This window comes from Peromyscus leucopus, chromosome 4, assembly GCF_004664715.2.
Source record: "Peromyscus leucopus breed LL Stock chromosome 4, UCI_PerLeu_2.1, whole genome shotgun sequence".
Taxonomy (NCBI): Eukaryota; Metazoa; Chordata; class Mammalia; order Rodentia; family Cricetidae; genus Peromyscus; species Peromyscus leucopus.
In genome coordinates, this window is record NC_051066.1 from 143,062,818 (window position 1) to 143,077,923 (window position 15,106).

The 15,106-nt window shown below is 51.6% G+C and overlaps 1 protein-coding gene across 5 annotated transcripts in view; it reads left to right on the plus strand.

The window, feature by feature from the left end:
• The window catches only part of Phactr3 (phosphatase and actin regulator 3), a 232,203-nt gene that overhangs the window by 135,738 nt on the left and 81,359 nt on the right, over positions 1-15,106 (plus strand). For 4 of the 5 annotated variants that reach the window (XM_028857283.2, XM_028857282.2, XM_028857284.2 and 1 more), the window contains exon 2: positions 12,474-12,635. In XM_028857283.2, the coding sequence (XP_028713116.1) occupies positions 12,474-12,635 (162 nt within the window). Of the gene's footprint in view, positions 1-5,923; positions 6,129-12,473; positions 12,636-15,106 lie in introns of those variants that run through there. The other variant, XM_037205448.1, reaches the window with a different exon arrangement.

Below are 15,106 nucleotides of genomic sequence, written 5' to 3' on the forward strand. Positions count from 1 at the left end.
GTGCCCTCCCAGACCCCTGTAGAAACTGAGGAACTCCCTGGAACTCCCAGTGTGATGCAAGCTGGTGAGCTGGGCCCGGGGGAGAGGGAAAATGAGGCTGGCCATGTCTTTGTCTAGTGGGATAGTGAGGCTAGTTCTCTCTGGGTACACAAGGGTCATTTCTCACAACACTGGCCATCTTCAAGGTCACCTGGCAGACAGGCCACCAAGAGGACAGGCCCCCTCACAGCTGCATATCTCCATCTCGCTCTGTTGCTTCTCTGACAATCACCAAAGGAAGCAGGGCCAGTAGGGTAGGGGCCTGAAGCAGAATCAGTTCCTGAGAGACAGATCACACGCGAACTGCATGCTTCTCAGGGTCCCTTGCTCCTGAGTGGAAGGTCTCCTCCATGCATGGTGTGTCATGCCATGGGGTCCCCAAATTTATAGAAATTGTGAAGGAGCCAAAACCTGGTAAACCTGCAGAAACATGCTGTGTTCTCGAAGGATTCTGGACTGGTTCCATGAGGGACCTTCAGCCAAAGAGAATCCTGGCTTGTTTCCATCTGGTTCTCGCCCTCTTACCAAGCTCTGACCGGGCCCTCCTGGACTGTTTCAGGTCCTTTATTTAATTTTCATCCTCTTGGTGAGGTATCCACCGAGGATGTAAAATGAATAAACCTGTAAGCCAAGTGTGAATTATACACTGAGCCGAAGGCCTGCTTGCTGAAGGGTGGGAAGAGGCTGAGACGCAGCGCTGCGCCCGCACAGCTGGAGCACAAAATCTGGCGAGGGATGCCAAGGTTAAACAGCACTCTAGACACACCGTAGTTTCAGTTCGTCAGGGAAGCAGCTCTCTTTATTCGTACCAACATGGGTTTATATACCCCTCCAACAGCAGGAGTCAAGGAATGTTTACTCTGTATCCAGAGGCAAGCCGGACAATGTTTTCCAAACAGGAAAAACCACAGGGGAACTGATCCCAAGCACGTTCTGGAATCCATCTGCACATTTTTCACACAAACAACTTAACTGGGACAGGACAAAAAGGGACATTTAAAATTAAGGCAGCAAACCTACTGCTGCCGACAACACAGGTCACAGGTTGTGGTAGTGTGGGAGAATGATGCAGACCTGGGTCCTGAGGATGAAAAAGAACAAACTGGGACCTTCAGTCAGTTATTTCCTGCCTTGTTATGCTCAGAGAGACCAGTAGTAGTTTTTCTCTCAAGACATTTTCAAAGGGCCCACCCAGAACAGTAGCTGTACTATGGACCAAATATAACTACCTCCAGTTTTTGTCAATAAAATTTTATTAAAATATACTCGCATTCTTTGCTTGGTTTATCAGTTCTGGCTGATTCCCTGCTCCCACAAATGAGGCTGGGCGGCCAGCAGAGTCCTTGACATTTGCCACCTGAACTTTGGAGAAGACATCTGCCCATTACTAACCTCAAAATAAAAGTTTAAAACAAAATCTTTTGGTTTAGAGTCTTCTAACACTTAAACCAAGCAAAATACCTGCTTTTGTGTATCCAGATGTGTTCACATGTGTTCTGTGTATGCAGATGTGTGCATGTGCGTTTTGTGTATAAATGTGTGTACACATGTTTTTGTGTGCTCAGTACATGTGTGCTCAGGTTCATGTCCCACAAATGTGTGGAGGCCAGAAGTGAACCTTAGGTGCTGTTCCTTGGGTGTTGTCCTTGTGTTTTTGAGACAGGGTCTCTCACTGGGACCTGGGGCTAAGCAGTTAGGCCAGGTTGACTTACAGAGAGCCACAGGGACCGCTATGTCTCGACTTCCCAGCTCTGGGATTGTAAGTGTGCACTGCCCCACCTGGCTTTTTACGTGGCTGCTGGTGACTGAACTCAGTCCCTCTTTGTAGCTAGAGTTTTTCTGCCTTGCCCACAGTCAGGACAAATCTTTGTCACCGGCCAGTTCCACAACTGCTCTGACCCAACCAAGTAAACACAGAGACTTATATTGCTTACAAACTGTATGGCCATGGCAGGCTTCTTGCTAACTGTTCTCATATCTTAAATTAATCCATTTCTATAAATCTATACCTTGCCATGTGGCTTGTGGCTTACCAGCATCTTCACATGCTGCTTGTCATGGAGGCTGCTGGCAGTGACTCCTTCTGCCTTCCTGTTCTTTCTTTTCTCCTCTCTATTAGTCCCACCTATACTTCCTGCCTAGCCACTGGCCAATCAGTGTTTTATTTATTGACCAATCAGAGTAATTTGACATACAGACCATGCCACAGCACCTCTTGCCTCCTTCCATGATGGCAGTGACAGCTTCAGACAAGGAAAGACTGATTCTAAAAGTGGGTGTCTTGGGGCAAGGGAAACAGCTTCATCATGGAAGGAGCTAACCTTGCTCTTTGATTTTAGAAAGTTCAGGCATGTGAACTCTGAATCACACTTTTGCTTGGATTTGTACTGGAATGCTGAGGTCTCCCCAAATACTTTCTGCCCCCCCTCTCCTTTCTGTAAGATGAAATTTTTAGAAGAACGTCTCTAGAGTCTGCTCTTAGCCCTTATGAAGATGTAGGTGGCTTCTTGCCTGAGCCTTCGTCTCAGAGTTTGCTCTGAGAAAAATCTAGAAGCATCTAAACAGCAGAAAGAGTAACGCTGGTGGCAATGGTCCCCTTCCTCCTCCGGACCCCACCACCTCCTATCTGTGCTCTTGCCTCCAGCTCCGCCCAGCATTTCCAGAGCTACAGACCTGCACGCATGCCTGGCGAACTGGCCATCTGCCCGGCAGGCCTGGCGACCATTGGCAGAACCACAGGCTGATTCTAAGCAGATGGCGCCCTGGTTAGATCACTGTCTTGTCCACAATTCATCTGAGTGAGAAAGGCTGTTGGGCTATTTCAGAGGTGGCAATGTAGCCATTTCTCATGCCTTGATTTCAGTATGACTCCTGGGTATAGACAGGGCCTTGGGTAGCAAGGATACACAAGGGCTTAGAGGTTCTGAGAACCAGCTTCTTGTATGATCTTGGAGAATTCTTATTAACTTTGTAGCACAGATATTAGGGAAGACTTATGTTTTCAAAATAAGAAATAATCATTAACATTTCTTAACAGGAGGATGGTGAGCCTGGTCTTACAGCAGTTTGTGGAGCTGTTGCTGTCAGGCGGGACCAAACAGGATGACCAGGATTGCCTACTACAGGACTTCTTGGAGCCTTTACTGTGCCAGTGTGGAGTGGGACTTTTCTAGAGGGACTTTGTGGTGTAGACGGTGTTTCTTAGCTACTTCTTCATCCCATACACAGAGCATCCCTCTGTGGGGTCACCTGGAATATCCAGCAGACAACACCAGTGTCATGAACTGGTGTCACCGACTAGTTCAGATAGTGTCCGAGGATGAACTAGGTCACATAGTCTGGGCTCCACTGCCTACCTCAGACGCAAATGTTGACTATCTGCTTTGCACTGAGGCTTCCGGCCTCCTTGAGCTGTTAGCCAAAGGAACCAGGAGCTTTCAGTAGCCTCCCCTTGGGCCCCCAGGAATGCATATTAGTAGGTGTGCAATGCAGCAGGGAAGAGGAAATGAGGGTGACAGCTAGTTCCCCATGGTTGGTGCTGTGGGGCTTGAGGTTGTTGATGAATTCAGGGCCCCAGGAGGCTCCGAGTCCTGAGAGACCACAGTATGTTTCATCTGAGTGTGTGCCCAGCCTTAACCCCTCCCCCTTATCCTCATTCACCCTTCCGTTCTGTCCATTTGCAGGTCCTGGCATGGTGCAGAGCTGGGAACTGTGTGGGTCTAGGGGATGTATTTTCTTATAGGAAGGCCCCTGTTCATTCCACACTGAAAAGTCAGAAGGTAGAGTTTCTGCCCAAGGGAGCTATGATGGGATCCAAGGTGTGTGGTTGGGCAAGCTGACCCAGAGGGAGGAAACAGCCTGCACTCTCCAAAAAACAAATAGGAATATTACTGTCCCCTACTTTTTACATAAACATCTTAGCATCCCTCCCAACCCCCTTATAAATAAACTTCTTAGCATCACCCTGCAGTGGCCAGCTCCTGCCTCTACACTAAGCAGTGCATAAGAGAAGCCTGGGGGCGGGGCACTAATCCTGCCCCTGGAGGTTGTACTGGCATGGCCCTGTTTTGCCTTTATTGAGCATGCTTGACAGGAACAATGAGCTGTTGCTATGTTACTCAGCAGTTTTCTAGGTCTGGAAGTCACAGATGGGGTACTTTTGCATATGAGACTTGAAACTTTTCAAGTTTGGTTTTGCAGGTTCGTACCTATGCATGTTGGGCACTTTCGGGATGGCTGTGAAACCTTGTGCCTGCTGCCTTACCATAGACAATGGGCCTTTTGGCCCCTGATGCTTCCCGAAATTCTGTTTCAGGTCACATTGGTGGTTTAGTCCCCAAGTCCCAATCTCTGCCTCCTTTTTCTCTCTAAAGGCAACTGGTGATCAGCTGACGGGGTATACAGGGGTAAGATGAGGCTCTGGCTTTTGTCGCCCATTGCATTCCATCACTGCTCAGGATCAGGAGAGTCACTGTCCACAGTCATGCAGGGGTGATGTTGCTGGAGCTGTTAGGGTCAGAGCCTGGGTCCTGGCAGTCCTAACAAGCCAGACTTGGCCACCAGTCTTCAACAGGTCAATTAAAGACAAAGTCAATGTAAATGCAGGGAAAGGAGATTTATTCAGTGTGGCCACACTGGGAAGAGGAACAGAGGTTCAGTAACCCCCAAGTCTATCTTCTGAGTCCTGACATGAGGTTTAGGTTTAAACAGAGGGCAAGAGGTCTGCATAGCTAAGCAATCCTGGTCAAAGTGTGATCCCACCCATCACGGACCAGTCAGTCATGTCTGGGCTCCAGGTTCTCCTGCAAGGGGGTCTGACAAGCCATCAGAACAGAGCGAATCTCTTCCTGGGAGATAAGTTCCTGTGGCTGGCTACAGGCATCAGCCTTTCCATTTTCCCATCATGAGACTCACAGGGAAGAAATCACAATTCCTTGGAGTCGATTGTCTTCCTAGTCTGATTGTGGATGGACGGGAGGGCACAGATGTCTCCAGAACATCTTGGTTCCTCCCGGTGTGGGCACAAGGATGAAAGTGATGCTCCACCTGCTGGGGTTGGAAGAGGGTAGAAGGTTCTAGTTCATGTTAGGAGAAAGGACAGAACACTGCGTATAGCAGGACACTATATCCACTGCTGTGCCCCGTGGGAAGGGCACAGCAAGCCTTGCTTCCTGCTTCGAGGTCTTGTCCTGGGGCCTCCTACCTTCACCCCTGTCAGCCTATGGTCTGCCACCCACCATGGTCTCAGGGCTGGTCTGACACTGGGGCCCTCACTGATTCCCTGTGGTCCTCAGGACACTTGTCACAGCCACGCACCACTCTCGGCTGAGCTGGCTGAGCTCTCTTCTCTGTCCTCTAGCCAAATCCAAGTGGACAGACCCCTGCTAGCAAATGTTTGTTTTTCATGTATCTATGTTAACAAATTTAGTTTTTTTTTAATTAGAAATTATTTTCAGTCAATGAGATGCTGCTGCTGATTGGGTGTTTTTGTGTACTTGTTTGTGTGTGGGTAGCAGTTGCAAACTGTCACTGAGACACCTCGGGTACATCTGAGTCTTATATGTTTATATTTTTTCGGGGCACTCCCGCGTCTGGGGCTGGCTCTACCCCCACTCTGCACTCCCAGGAAAGCCAGGCCTTGGGGACCCTGCACCCTTCATACTCTCCTCACTCCTATTGGAGTGCCTGAGGGCAAGGCCCCCCTCACCCACCCTCAGCAGCTCTCATGGCACTTTCCAGGACTTCCTCCAGCAGCAGGTCCTGTCCTGGCTCCTCCTGGTTTTCCTCGAGGTCAGCAAGCTCTGTGGTAAAGACAGTGCCCAGCACCACTTGGGAACTCTCAGATCTAGCACCGGGCTTTGTTCCATTGTGATGATCCCTTGGTATTCTCAGTTGGATTGCGGGAGAGGGAAAGACTCCATACAGAATGCAGAGTTCTCCGTCCCATTCTGCAGTTACTAGGGGCCTCCATATCTGACCTTTCATTCTCTCAGAAGGAGATAACACCTTGGAGGATGAGGGCACCCGTTGCTCTGTCTGGAAGTCAGAGCCATGCTGGTGCACAGAAGCCCTCTTCAGACACTTGATAAGTGAGTTTGTGAGTGAATGAATGAAGTAATCAAGGAGAAAACCATTTGTCCACTGTGGTCTGGTATAGACAGTACCTGCCACCGCGAGGCCACTGGGTCCCAAGTGTCTGACTTCATTCCCCAGGGAGGTGGGCGTCTCTTCTCACAGCATTTAGAAGGGAAGGCGTCTTGGTAAAGAGGGTAGGGCTGCTGAGGAGAAGCAGAAATGCCCATTGACACTCTGCTTGGGTATCAGAGTGATGGACTGGGAGGGTCCTGGTTCCAGCCTTTACAGGCCTGTATCCTGGCATCTCTGGCTGAGCAGGTATTCATTCTAGCATCTGTGAGTGTCGCAGAATGAGTTGAGGGGACAGGAGCTCAGGGGTGAAGACTCTATGAATGAGGGCTTGGGACCAGGATTTCCATGCAATAGGCATAGAAACCAGCCCTGCAGTTTATTGAAGCCAGCTAGATGTGGGGCCCAGAAATGCTTTGGATGCTTGCCTTCATGGGCACTGTACATGGGCTATCCTGAACCCAAGGTGGGGCAGGTGGGATGAGAGTTTCCATGGGCTGGATGTGTCTCTGCATGTAAATAAGTCATCAGAGTAGACCCAACCCTTCCATCACTTGGGAGTCTCAGGAGGGAAGCCTCTCTCAAGGTTACCACAGGGGCACGTGGGAGGCAGCCACTAGATATGGAAAGTGGTGTTACAGCAATTAGCTGCTAATGCCTCAGAGGTGGCAGAGGTAGCCCGGCAGTTAGCACTACTGTGTTACTCAGAGACCTGCTAATAGGACCCACTAATGAGGCCTTTGCACCTCCCAGAGTCTTTTTTACCAGAAGAAGGTGGTGTCTGTTACTCCAGGGACAGGCTCCAGGAAGAACTCACAGGAAGGAGACATCAGGATGCTCACTTGTCCCATCCCTCTGTAGACACGCCCATGGTCCTTACTAAATATTTACCAAGATGTGCACATGGCGCATTCCCTGTGTGTCAGCACAGTCACAGGGGTGGAGGTGGGTGGGGTGTCTGACCTGCTCAGTCAGCACAAAGTTTCTCTCCTACTCAGTGAATTTTCCATACACAAGTTCAAGACACTTGCCCATCTCTGCCTGAGGTGTTTGAAGGTAATCTCTCTCCAAATGCCAGGACATGCATCTTGACCTTTCTGTTCCTGGACTCCCGCCTGGCTGTAGGTTTGAGACACTCAGGGTAGGAGGAGGCTAGGAGGCCAAGTACACAACTTTCGGATCTCTGCAAGCTTGTCCCACCCCTCCCCCACGAAGCCCTTTGATTCCCTGATGGTGTGAGGGCCACAAGGAGCTCACATGCTCTATGCTGTGTGATTCATTGGATGCCATACATGGAATTTCTGAGCCGAAAATTCTGCTGTAGCTCCCTGCTGAATTGTTAATCAAGGGTCAAATGTCTCATGGAGTCCTGCTTCTCACCCTTTGCATCCCTCTCCTGAGATATTCTCTGAGCTGCATAGCCCTTTCTACAAGGACACTGGCTTCCTCTGACGTAGGAACTCTGTGCAGCTTTTCTGATACTTCCTGCTGGCAGGGTCGGCATGTGGCCCCAACTCTGGATCAGGAGTTCCTTGGTCCCATCTTGCATGTACTGTGCCTGCATTCCCTGAGTCCCAGAGAGAGTGCCTCCCTTCCCTGACCAGAACTCTGTCATGGAGCTCCCAGTGGGAGATGAGGTTGAGAAGAGTGGAGACCTCCATGACCATGCAGCACACACAATGTGAATATGTGTGTGATGTGGTACCCATGGTAGGTGATGGATGGGATGAAGGCAGATGAAGTAATGGGCAGTAAAGAATGTCAGGGACCGCGACTGCCTTCTATAGATGAGCACGCTCTATCCCTACTGATTATCTCTGTTCCCTGTCCCACAGGCGACTACAACCCAGGAAGGAAGGTGCTCTGTGTTTTCTCCTCCTCTTTACATGCTTTCCTAACAAATCCCTGGTGCACAGTTGGTGCCAGTGCATTTTTACAGAATGGTAGAGTGAATGGATGGATGGATGGATGGATGGATGGATGGATGGATGGATGAATGGATGGATGGATGGACGGATGGACAGGTGGATGCGTTAAGTGAAGGGAGGAATGCAGTCTGATGAGAAGCCAAAGTGCCCCTTGCTCTCCTCTGTGCAGTGAGGCTCAATGTGTGTCAGAGCTGCAGGGTGCCCCTCCCTGAACCTGTGATAGCCAATAGCCATGAAGGCCCTTGGAGAGGCTGGGGGATCCAAGCACAGTGATGGTGGTGACAGTGATAGTGAGAATGTTGGAGGAGGAGGCGGACGTGGAGGAGGCCTAGGAAAAGAAAGAAAAGATGGCTAAAAGAGAGGAAGATGAGGAGGAGGAGGAGGGAGAAGAAGCTGGCCCTCCCGCCCACTCTTCCTCACCCCATGTAGAAGCGAATCATATGTCACAGCAAAGACAGATGTCCCCACCCATGACAGACCAGAGTGCAGTGAGGGCACAAGGACAGTAGGAGAATGGCCAACACTTTGTTCTACTACTAAGCATCAGGGCCAGGATGGGGACCAGGGCTGCCTCTGGCCTTGTGTTCTCGCAGTCACACCAGCCGTGAGTGTACTGTCTTGAGGCTGGGCAGGGGCCTGGCAGAGCACACCAGCCGTGAGTGTATACTATCTCGCAGTCACACCAGCCCTGAGTGTGTACTATCTCACAGTCACACCAGCCCTGAGTGTGTACTATCTTGAAGGCTGGGCAGTGATGATGGCCCAGGCATGACAGAGCACAGACTATACTGGCAGTTTGTGTCCCCCTGGCCAGGAAGCCCTGGAGGTGGGGCTGAGTAGGAAGTGATGTTACTGGCTTCCTATGTCTAAGGCTCACAGAACACTGGGCAGAAGTCCAGTGTAGATATGTGGGGCTGAGATGCCAGCACTTTGGCCAGGGTCCTAGTGATCTGCGTAATTATAATGGAGTCATTTGGCTGACTTGTAGTTTAATCTATGTGTGCTGCTTCTTACCCTGGCTGCTAGGAGGCTCAGCCGTATGTGTCCTCCTCTAGAGTCCTCATGGTGTCTCTTGCGGGAATCTACTAGTCACCTTGATGGACCTCCCCACCCAGACTCCCCTTCCTCTAGATTCCCTCTGAGACACCCTTATCCTCTATACCGTGTGCCTCTCTGGTGACTGCTACAGGGTATAGAGGAAGCAAGATACCACCATCAAATGCATCAGTCATCATCTCCATTGAGTGAGCCAGAGGTTTAGGAGACATGGCCTATTCCTATCCTGTGTCCTGTTGGGACAAGAATGTTGCTGAGACCAACAGACTGGCAGTGCCACACCCATCTGGCACCGGTGGGTGGAGGAAGGAAAGGGAAGGGGAGGATCATGGGATAATTTGCCTTGGGAAGGAAGAGACTGTGTGCATCCAGCATGGACTGTGTAGCCCTGGGGAAGTGATAGTGGGAGCCATCCAAGACTGACCTACATCTTTCAGCTGTCCTTGTCCCTGGTAGGGTTCTCTGTTCCTCACTCTTTGTCAGGTGTTTTGTTACCCTGTGACACTGTGTGAGGAATGTCAGCTTGGGACCCTCTTACTTATTGGTTTGTGGGTACCTGCAGGGAGGTCACATTACAGAGCAGCCCTAGCTAGGCTCATCCTGAGTGAAACGTGGGAAGTCATGAATCTGAGAGCCTTCAGGATCTGCCTCATGCTGGCCCTTCCCACCTGACATCTGCAGCTCCTGCTTTGCCAGTGTGCAGCAGACGGTGGGGAAAGTGGGCTGTAGAAAGTCTTGATTGAAAGCTTGATTGAGCTCTTGACCCATTGGGGTCCCAAAGACTGGCTCTCCCTCACCTCCCAGAGCCTGGTGCTTCTGAGGCACAGTCACACCCAGAGCTCTGCCTGGCTCTCTAGGCCCTGCTGCAGCTCTGGAGTCTGTTCAGACCAGAGTCTCAGTTCCTCCCCTGGTGGTGAATGGACCCCAGGCTGTGGGAGGTTTGGGGTGGCAGTGCGGTCATGGGCAAGGTGTAGGGGCTTGGGAGTGATAAAGGAGCTTTTGGTCAAGATCCAGTGCCATGAGTCAGGCCTGCAGCTTCTTCCCAAGAACCTGGGTGGGATTCAGGTCCCGAGCGCTGTTGGGAGTGATGGGAGGGATCCTCTAGGGTGGTGCTTGGACTGTTGTCTAAGCTGTGACGGCTGGATGGGGATCCAGGGTGAGCAGAAAGTGGTGGCACTGCCCTGGACCCGGTCGTGTCCTGTGGCCGTTCTTGTTGAATTTTGTTTTTCATCTGAACTAAACTTCTAACAAAGCCCGATGCATCAGAGGCTCTGAAACATCCTGTGTGGGGTGTCCCCGTTCCTCCTGCCCAGACCCAGCAGTGATCCTTTGATTCTCTACAGGTACAAATGCATCCTCTGAACACACCAGCTTGGGCTGCACACTGAAGTAGCACGTGTGACATGATTTTACACACATTTTTCAAGTTTTTTTTTTTTGTGACAGGGTCTCCCTGTGTGTATGGCTGGCCTGAAACTCCTGATGTAGCCCAGGTTGTCTCAAACTTGTAACAACCCCCTTGCCTCTGCCTCTGCATCTTTATGCCCCCCCCCCCTTGCATGGTGGTTTGACCTAGTGGTTCTCCTTGGGTCTGTCTCTGTCTGTGCTCATGGCATTGCCTGATTCTCTTCCTCATCTGTATCCTGGTTAGGGAGATGAGAGCAAGCTAGCCCGTCCCCAGTGGATCTGAGGCAGGCAAACATAGGGATAACTGAGTAACCTGGGTGCCACTTATTTGGGTAAACACCCCCTCTTCTAGTAACACACTTGGCAACCCAGCTCCTTTACCTGCCTGAACTACGTCCACATACCCCCTCTACAAAAAGTGCTCCTGAACCCCACCCAGGCCCCTGCCTGTATCGGGGTGCACATACACTCCTTGCTGAACAAGGGCCGTTTTTCTTCCCTTGACAACCGCCAAACTTAAAGATAGTTTCCATTCTATCATACTCTATGTCCAGGTATGAGACCAGAATAGGATGATCTGACCTGAACTCATTTGGGGTACGTTCGTGGTAAACTATGTCCTCAAAGTCAACTTTTAGGGAGGAAGCCCCCTACTTAGCATCTTATGCCAATGCATAATTAGACACACATGTGATAAAAATCAGAAGCATCACGCGCGGTAGAGAAATGACTGCATGACCTAATTCATCAGTCAGAATAGAGAATGGCCCTCACTGTGCTTCACAGCAGCCAGCCCCTCCTTCTCTTGAACCCCACAAAAGGAACCACAAAACACCTATCACTGGGTCCTTGACTCATGAGACCCATTGTTCCTTTATCTCTCTGCTCTAAGTAACTCTGCCTCCTCACAACTTTTGCAAAAATGACTTCGCTTTTTATCTCAGTTCCTTGAATAGGAGACCAGGAGTCTGGGAACACCTTGCCCAGACCCTGACCACAGGTAACAGGTGGACCTGCAGCTTGCTACCCGTCCCTAGCATGACACACTGCACTGCCTGGAATTTCCCAGGCCATCTGTCTGTGTGCACCTTCCACTGTGTGCACATGTCCTGAGTCACCAGCAAGGAGGGGCCCAAAGGCCAGATGCTCCCATATGTCTACTCAGGGCCAGCTTGCTCTGCAGCCGTCCCCTGTGGTGGTCTGATGGCCAGACCTATGCTGTGTTCTGCAGCTGGGCCTGGTCTGTGCCCGGCTCTTGGATAGCTGATGAACAGGGGAAGGCAGTTCGGGAGACTTTGTGCTTCTTTGATGTATGTGTGTATAGTGTATAAGCCAAGGGCTTGGCCCAGTCTGGGCAGGGAGAGGGTGAAGATTTCCTAGAGTGAAAAAACCACTTCTCTGAGTACATTGTTTACATCCACTATGTGTGTTTAATCTACAGTCCACAGCAGCATACACCCCAGGGTAGCTATGGCTATAGGACAACACATTCGTAGATGACAATGTCACATCCAGTGTCGAAACTTGGGTACCCCTGCCTGAGGCAGAGGGAATCTGGGAAAGAAAGCAGTGTGGGAAGGAGGCACAGCATGTACAAAGGTCCTGAGGCAGAAGGCAGTTCATCATGCAGTCAGCCATGGCAAAGAGGTAGGGTGGGCAAGGGCTGTGAACCATGAGGGCTAAGGAGAAGGGTCTCCACAGAAGGAAAATGGATCACACCACTCATGAACTACCCTGCCTCCTGTGTGTACTCTGTCAGAGGAGGCCTAGAGAAAGTCCAGTGCTGGGCCTATTCCCTGAGCTATATGCTCTATGAGGTCACTTAAGGTGGGATGATCGCCTGAGTCCCCAGAGCCTGATAATCATCCCTTGAGACCTGTCCCTGTTATTATCTTGCAGATGAGATGGACCAAACTCCTCCAGCACGCTCCGAGCCTCTAGTCTCAGGGATTCGAACTCCCCCCGTGCGGAGGAACAGTAAGCTGGCCACGCTGGGCCGGATCTTCAAACCATGGAAATGGAGGAAAAAGAAAAACGAGAAGCTGAAGCAGACGACGTCAGGTAAGGGCCTGGAGAGAGGAGGGTGACGCGAGCTGGCGGTCCCCACATCACACAGAGCTGTGCAGCCTCCCACCTGGTAGGGGTGGTCTCACAGGGCACACAGGGTTGGCCATGGCCTTGCAGTGCCGCAGGCTGACTTGACCTAAGATTGATTTTTATGTGTATGAGTGTCCGGCCTGGATGTATGTGCATGTGTGTGCACCACGTGCGTTCCTGGTGCCTGCAGAGGCCAGGAAGGGGGTTATATCCCTAGGAACTCGAGTCACAGACAGTTGTCAGCTGTCCAAGTAGGTGCGGAAAACTGAACCCAGGTCCTCTGGAAGAGCAGCAAGTGCTCCTAACTGCTGAGCCATCTCTCCAGCCCCAAGGGCTGCTGTTCTCACTCAGACACACTCCACAAGCCCTCAGCCCACAAATGACTGTTTCATGGCTCTGACCCTCCCATTCAGGTGAAGCAGGGCCCTAGTTATGGCCCTCGCTGCTCCTAGGATCTGCCTGGGGTCAAGATCCATGCTGTGGTGCAGTTTCTGTGAGCAGACAGGCTTGCACCCCAGTTCTAAGCACGGTCTAGGGATGCTCTCCCCACCACCTCCTACCCAGGACCCAGAAGGTCCCCACTCACTTGTCCTGCACCCTTAGACCCAGCTGGGAGGGAAGTGGGTTGCCCCATGTCGTCCCATTGCCTCTGCCACTCAGAATCAGACATACGATTGGTTCTAAGAGTGCACTGTGGCCTGGTGTCCAGGACAGAACGGCCAAAGGAGAGGCCACAGCATCAGGTGCTGCCGGGCAGGGGCTGGCAGCATCTGGCAAGTGTGCATCTCTCCGCGAGGATCCCTCTCTCATGTGAGCCTACCCTGCTTTGAGAGAGGAAAGGACTCGGAGAGGAGGCTGTTCACCCAGGGCGGGGAGTGCTGGTGGGAACTTGAGCACCGGCTACCAACCCTGGTCCCTTAGAAGCTTAGCCTCAGCTTCCAGAGCCACCAACCCCAGGAGCCAAGAAGCCTGGGCCTTAGGGCCCTCCCACTGAGCCGCTTGCCTATTAGCTGCAGCTGTAAGCAATTAGTGAGGTTGCTGTATGTGTGCAGCTCGTCCCCAGCCCCAGGGACATGCCTGGCAAGTGCCTGTCTCAGGCTATTGCCTCTGGGGTCCCAGGGGCCCCAACTTCCTGCCCTGCTCTAAAGAGATACATGCTTGAGGGCTTCGAGAATGGGGGAGACAAAAACCCAGGCCCCCACAGCGTCCAGCCTGGGGTTGGGGCAACAGCAGACGCAGCAGAGGGTGTGGCCTTTGCTCCTGGGTATGCATCTTCCCAAATGACTTTAACCACTCAAGAAGTTGATTGACAAATTATTCTTGGGAAGAACGAAAACAAGATGAACTGTTCAAGCATTCGCAAGCACTTCCAGCATGCCAGGCAGAAAGCAGATGGAAAGCTGGGCCCCATCTCTAAGGTCCTGCCACTGGGCAGGGATGCATGGGAGTCCAGGGGCCAGAGCACGTGACCCTGTGACCCTGTGACCCTGACATGCTGAGGAACTGGAAGGTTGGGAAGATTGGGTCAGTTGCTCCGGTCCTCAACGTTCTGCAGTACTGTTCCTGCCTGGGGTTGTCAAGCTGCTCTGGGGACCCTGAAAGGGCACAGAGACTCTAGGTGACACCTGCGGTAGCCCTGCCCTTGCGTTCCCCACGTAGGCATTTGGAAATTGGGTGACAGCACTCTGTATCCCACATCCTTATTCTCACTCCCCCTACCTTTTGATGTTGTAAATTTTAACATGTCCAGTCCTGACCTCAGGATGATGCAAGGCAGAGGCCTCTGAGCTTTAAAGAGAGGGTGGGTCTGCTGTCCTTAGCTGACTCTGGGTCAGCGATCAGACCTGAGTCAGTGCAAGCAATGTCCTTTGTCCAACCTGCCCAGTTGGAACATCCCAGGGATGAGCAGGGGAGGGCTAACCTGAGGGCCTCAGACCCTCTCTCTTCCTCCTCCTCCCTTCTCAGCCTGTCCTCCAGTCAACCCTCACTGCCCCTCCTCCACACCACTGACACTTGTCCCCTCCTCCACACCGCTGACACTGGAATTGGTTTGGAAATTGAGGCTATAGAAAGGAAACTCAAAGTGCCTTGTTCCTGCAGCATCCTGAATCCCTGTCATCCTTCATCCTGGTGGCCCCAGTGGGCTCCCTTCTCTTCTTCTGATTCCACACTTCAGCCTGTAGACATGTGTCCTCTCTGCCACCCATGCCTGCTGGTCACAAGTAGAGACCAGGCCTGTCCTGCTCAATGCCTGATACACAGGGCTCAGTCACTGTGAGATTAGCTGTAATGGGCAGAAGGCCTTATCATCCCACACTCTCTACAAGGATGGGGACAGACTGGTTTTTCCTTCAGGGACCCCCAGCACCTGACTCAGAGCACGGCTTGAAGTCCATGCTTGCTAAACACTTTAGAACATATCATTTGCATTGTCA